At 50.4% G+C, this 6,101-nt stretch overlaps 1 protein-coding gene across 1 annotated transcript; it reads left to right on the top strand.

Moving 5' to 3' along the window:
• The first annotated feature begins 333 nt into the window (after positions 1-333).
• Positions 334-5,806, top strand: LRRC55 (leucine rich repeat containing 55). The gene is made up of 2 exons (XM_044420774.1): positions 334-1,003; positions 5,571-5,806. The coding sequence occupies exons 1-2, from the start codon at positions 334-336 to the stop codon at positions 5,804-5,806; spliced, it is 906 nt and encodes a 301-aa protein (XP_044276709.1).
• Positions 5,807-6,101: the final 295 nt, after the last annotated feature.

Below are 6,101 nucleotides of genomic sequence, written 5' to 3'. Positions count from 1 at the left end.
TCCATCAACCAAGGCAAGTATGCAGAGAGATTTCTCTCTTCTACTTAACCATCTTGCAGCTAAACGTTAGGCAGCTACTCAGCAGCTAATCAGCTAAATAAACTACTGAAGACTGCCAGTTTCTGGCCCAATTAGAGCCCTTTTAGGGTACATCCTTCTCCTATAAGTGCCTCAAGAGCAGGACCAACTGGGGTTCAATGTCCTACTGTCCCCCTAGCCAGAATGCAGCAAGTTTTCCGTGTCACAGCTCCTATTTGCTGGGCTGTATCTCCACCCTCTGCCCTCTCTTGCCTATTGGCCTTTCCAATACCATGTAGCTTTTAGCTCGTCAAAATGAGTGCAGACTGTCTCCAGCTGGGAGGAGAGCAGTTTGCACCTCAGTGCTACTCAGCCATGATACTGAGCCCTCTCTTTGTAGCAGTGGTGGTGGTCTTCGCCAGTGCTGTCACTGGCTGCCCAGTCCTGTGCACATGCCGCAGCCAGGCCGTGGATTGCAGTGGGCTTCGGCTCTTTTCGGTGCCACCAGATCTTCCGCTGGACACCAGGAACCTAAGCCTGGCTCACAACCGCATCACTTCCATCCCTCCAGGATATCTTACCTGCTATTCGGAGCTGAGGGTGCTGGATTTGCGGAATAACTCCCTGGCTGAGTTGCCTGTTGGGCTCTTCCTGACATCCAAGCACCTGTCTCATTTGGACTTGAGCTACAACAACTTGACTCATGTGGTGGCTGACATGTTCCAGGAGGCCTACAATCTAGTGCACATCGACTTAAGCCACAACCCCTGGCTGAGGAAAGTGCACCCTCAAGCTTTCCGGGGCTTAGTTCAACTCCATGACCTTGACCTCAGCTACGGAGGCCTGTCCTTCCTCAGCCTTGAAGCCCTGGAGGGTCTCACAGGCCTGGTGACTCTTCAAATTGGAGGCAATCCCTGGGTGTGTGGTTGCACCATGGAGCCACTGCTGAAGTGGTTGAGGAACAGGATCCAGAGGTGCATGTCAGGTAGGTGGCATTAAATAGCAGTCTAGTTCATCACTTCACTCCCTCTTCTACCAGTTAACCCTCTGTGAACAAAGTGCTTATCCTCCCTTTCAACCTGAAGTTAGTCATTGTGCCTCAGTTTTCTGTGAGGCTTAAGAAAGCTGACAACTATTGTTGGATCACAGAATTTTGCATTAGCTCTTCCCCTCTGTGCCTGTTTTTTTCTATACCATTTATTAGGAATTATAAATCAGACAATATTATGTTCCATAGTTACAAAGATTTTATATATATATATATATATATAGAGAGAGAGAGAGAGAGAGAGAGAGAGAGCGAGCGAGCGAGAAGAAAAGTAATTAGATTTCAGTACTTTGTTCCATCCTTACTTATGATCAGTGAGGACTGCCAGGAATAGATTCACATTAAAAACAGAATGTGCAAAAATGGTTCTCCTTTTAATTAGTTTGCTTAAGTTGTTGGTCAGAACTGCTCTTGCAAAACTGCAAGAGGAGACAGGGAAAGGGTGATAGAATGAGATGGAATCCAGAATCATGGGGGACGCCCATGTGGCAAGCAGGACAGCAGAATGGGTATGGGAGGACAGAAAGAAAATTGCACCTGCAGGAAAGAGCTGGGCAAGGCTTTCTTTCTCGGAGTCTCAAAGGGCTGGATGGAGGAGGGTGGCGTTGTGCCTAACTTTGACCAAGGCAAGACGCCAGTATGTATATATGTGGATGCACACGAACCTTTCCAGCGCTGATTCCATAGTTGCTACCAGGCAACAGCTCAAGCAAGGGGACACAAGGCCAGCCTTCAGCTGAAGTAGTTCTGGAGTTGAGAAGGTTCAGAAGCCCAGACAGGACTGTGGGCTCAGCTTCAGGACCATGGAGAGCATTCCTGAAGCTCAGCCCTGGCTGAGAGCAGCTGATGGGTTTCACAGGTAGGGCAACAGAGTCCCGCTGAGACGTCTTCATCTGCTTTTTAAAGGCCCAGTGCCCTTTCCCACAGTGAGGGTCAGGGTAACGAGGAGCTGATTGGGATGATGCTCTTCAAGGCCCCTCTGAGGTCCTCTCTTCTGGAGCAGAGTGCGGTGGCATCTCCTAGGACTGAGTGGACAGTGACCAGGTTTCCTGTGTGAAGATCTGGAACTTTGCAGTGGCTGCTGCAAGCCTCCATCTTGGTGGGCTCTTAACCCTGGGCCACACGGTCAGGTTGTGCTGGCACACAAAGGGGCAGTGGGGCAGGTGCCCGGAAAAACTGTAGAAGTCACTGTCACCCTTTGCTGGCTTGCTTACGGCTCATATTGGCACCTGCCTACCTGCCCAGGTGAAAGCCTGTGTACGAGCTTTGGGACCAAGAAGGCATGTTTTGCCTGAGGGCCAAAGTGACTGAGGCCACTTCCTCACAAGCTGGCATCTTCTCGATGTGTACGACTAGAGGCCTGGATCACTTGCAACCCACGTGGCCACTGGTGGGAATGGAAGGCAAACTGGGAATGATATGTGAGCTGCACTCCAACACCTCTGGAGGGCACAACCTTGGGAAGGCTGCACGAGTTGGGAGCGGGGGCGCAGCCACTCTGTGCTGGTCCTTGGAGGAGGGTTTGCAATGAGAGGTGTCAACCATTAGACAGGCCAGTCAAAACAGCAAGGCAGTGGGAGAAAAGGAGATTACAGGCCGTCAGTGCCGTGTGCCGCAAGGCACCATTAAGATGAGACTTGCACTTGGCTTGGCATTCAGAAACTGGGTACAGAAGGGTAGAAGCAATGAAGACCAAACAGATGCCCAAACAGATATTCAAGGACTGCAGCTCCCATCATCCCTAGACAGCACAGTTGATGGTGATGGTGGATGGGATCTGAAGTCCAATGACATTTGGTGGCCACACGCTTGCTTCCTAAATTACTAGCACGGATGACTCCCCTGCTCCTCCACTGAGTCCAGGGCCTTGGGATAAGTGATTCACCACAACAGGTGCAGCCAGATGGGCAAAAGCAAGCAATGCCCTGCTTCCGGCTTCGGGCAGGGCCAGAGTGGCTTAGCCAGGACTCCTGGCGGGACTGGCAAGGTGACTCCTGCCTCAGTCACTCTCCACAGCTGATAAGTTGCGTTGCACATCTCCTTTAGCTAAAGCAAATAAAGCTTCTGCAGCCCTGGCTTGCCCAAGCATGTGCTCCTTGTCTCTACTCCGGAGCAGGTACAGTAAAACAAATGGTGATTTCAAAGAGGCAGAAGGGGTGCAGGGGCTGCTGAAAACCCCAGTGGCATCTTTAGCCACATGGAGAGCTCCAGGCACACACTGAACTGAGAGTCATCCTGAGCAGACCTTTCACTTCCAAGACCTCCAAGAGCAGACAGGGAGGTGCTCACCTTACCTCGTGGCTGAAGGCTGCGGATGATGGGCACTGCATGCAGCTGCAGCCACCACTGGGAGAGTTTTCAAGAGACAACAAACTTCAAAACAAACTTCTGGGGAGTGGGGGAGGCAGTGCTTTCCTCATCACATTGAGAGGACCGGCTCCCCCTAGTCTTAGCTGGCACCCCTGCCGTGCTGCAACGGCCCTTGGAAACCAGTCAGAGCCTTTCCGTCCAGCAAAACTGAGAAGCTGGCTGAAATCAGGGGTACCACACAAGCTGCCCTTGTGAGATGGTGTCGTGCTGGTCTGCCCTGTAGCAACAGATCCACAGATTGCACAGGGAATCATAAATCGGCATCCTGTCCTACTCTGTACTGCTTTCTCTACAGTAGTCCTTTCCTAACCTTCCTGCTTATCTCACAAGCTGCAAACTTCAGAGCCCGGGGACAGGAAATCCTGCTCATGCAAAGCCAGCAGAAGGCAGCCCTGCTTCCACAATCACCCACCTCTCCTTGGAGCATCCTTACTTAGAATACTGATTCTGTGTTCATTCACTAAACGTCCCTTTGATTGATACACAGCAGACAAGGAAGGGGAAGGTTGCCATCCGTCTCCAGTTTTGGCAGCATTTGCTCACTTGGGGCATGCTATGACTGTCAGATGGAATTCGGGACACTTTCCCAGTCACTTGCACCATGGAGTGGTTTCTGATGATGGCTTTTTGTGCAGATGGCCCTTGCCTGCTCTCTTTTGCACCTACATCTACACTGTTGGGCTTCAGAGGTCAATTGTTAAAGAGTTTTTTCATTCATAGAGCTGCCTATTTAACATTGTTCTTTATTTATTTATACGTGAGACAGAATCCAGTCTTCTCAAAACCGATTTACAGTATATATGACAGCAAAGCCACATAACATCTAGCTTTATAAGTCTGTATCCTTTTCAGTCTGCAGGTAGCAGTTCTCACTTTTGAGTGCTCCCTGGCACAATGACCCTGCACAATGACCCTGATTCAGGGTTTCGGTATATGTCAAGTGTGAGTTGCTACTGAACTATGGGTTGTTGCTGAAATGTGGGTTATTGTGTCGCTTGAGCCCTACCAAGATAATAAACCATGATGAACAACCCACAGTTCGTGACTCAACAACAAAACATGTGTTCTCTTTAAGGGTTATTAGCAGTGTATAAGCAATGGCTTGTCAGTACAGTTCAGTTCAGTGCAGAGAGAGCAATAACCACATCTCAGCAGCCACTCAAGCTCAGCTCAGCTCTTGAGTATGGGTATTATGTAGTCCGAAATCAATCACATCCTCTCTGAACACAGACACCTAGTATATCATGCTGTAAGGTCAACTTAAGTTCTGACCAGTTCTGGACAATCACTGGAGGGGGAGGGCACGGTGGCATCTTTCCCCCTCTTCACCCCTGCACCTAAGCTGAGGAGCCCATGCTCTCCCTAATTACCCTTGTGGCACACAGGAGGGGTGCTTTCAGAGGCTGCAACTCGCCATGGGTTCTGGGGTGGTTTGAAAGTCACCCCACACCCTACACCTCTCCAGGTTTGGGTGACACAAGAAACCACATGCCAAGAGGGTACTTAGAGATATTGCATATTTTGTTTGTTTGTTTAAAACTTCTATATACCACCCCATCACTGATGTCTCGGGACGGTTTACAAGAACACCAATAAAATAGGATAAAGAGATAAAAGTAGCACAGCGTTCAATAATAAATATAAAACCACAAATTAAGACAATTAACAATTAAAATAGTGGGAAAATGAAAACACTGGGGGGTGAGGAAGGAGCCGCCATGGTTTCTTTTCCCAGTCTGGCCCAGCCTCTGCCTCCCTGGCAAGCTAGAAGTGAGTGAGTACAGAGCGGGGAAAGCTCTTTTGCGTGGTGTCTGGGAGTAGAATAGCACAGGGTACAAAAGTGGCCATTTGCACATATGAAACACCTTGCCTTCTAAGAGTTCAAATGGGATGCCATGGACTTCAGCTGAGAGTCTAGCTTTCTAGTGAACTAGCTTGCCGTGACAATGTTCAAAGAGATATTCCCACCACCGCAATTCCCCCAGCGCCGTACCTCACGTACAGGTATACAGCTTCCTCCAGAACTTCTGATCAGGTCTGAAAGAAATGGGACTGGGAAGGGCAGAGGAGCAACCTTTCTTTTCAAGGTGTGCTGTGCGTTGTCGTGCATTACCCTTCTTGGCCCTTGTTTCAGATACTCAACTGGCAGAGTGCCGCGAGCCACCTGAGGTGGAAGGAGCCCCTTTGTTTTCACTGACTGAGGAGAGCTTCAAGGCGTGCCACTTGACCTTGACCCTGGATGACTATCTCTTCATTGCCTTTGTGGGCTTCGTGGTCTCCATTGCTTCAGTGGCCACCAACTTCCTGCTGGGCATCACAGCCAACTGCTGCCACCGCTGGAGCAAGGCGAGTGAGGAGGAGGAGATTTAGCCCCATGGCCTGAGCCTTCCTGCTTCTCTGGGAAGGAGCCAAGGGCTATCATGTTCAGGGAATGTGAAGAGACCCACCACCTCCCTGCTCAGCCCCCTCTGTGAGCCTTCCCCCCAGCTTGCCACACCCACCAACCTGTCCACAGCAGCATCAGACTGCCACGCACCCGCTTTTCTTGCTGGGGAGGGGGCAGAGAGGCAGCAGGGGCAGGGAGACAGAAGTGTGCCTTGTACAACACTCTTCATGCCAGAAAGAGCCAGCGAACCATGTCCTGAGCGATGGCAGAAACACATCG

Source organism: Varanus komodoensis, unplaced genomic scaffold (assembly GCF_004798865.1).
Source record: "Varanus komodoensis strain SLA01 unplaced genomic scaffold, ASM479886v1 scaffold110, whole genome shotgun sequence".
Classification (NCBI taxonomy): Eukaryota; Metazoa; Chordata; class Lepidosauria; order Squamata; family Varanidae; genus Varanus; species Varanus komodoensis.
Note: the sequence above shows the minus strand (reverse complement) of the source record. Positions and strands in the feature narration are given on the sequence as shown.

Bases quoted from the DNA above. Each gene is read 5' to 3' on its own strand.
- LRRC55 (XM_044420774.1), top strand. From the start codon at position 334: ATGAGTGCAGACTGTCTCCAGCTGGGAGGAGAGCAGTTTGCACCTCAG. The intron at 1,004-5,570 runs GTAGGTGGCATT...CCCTTGTTTCAG, and splicing joins GATCCAGAGGTGCATGTCAG to ATACTCAACTGGCAGAGTGC.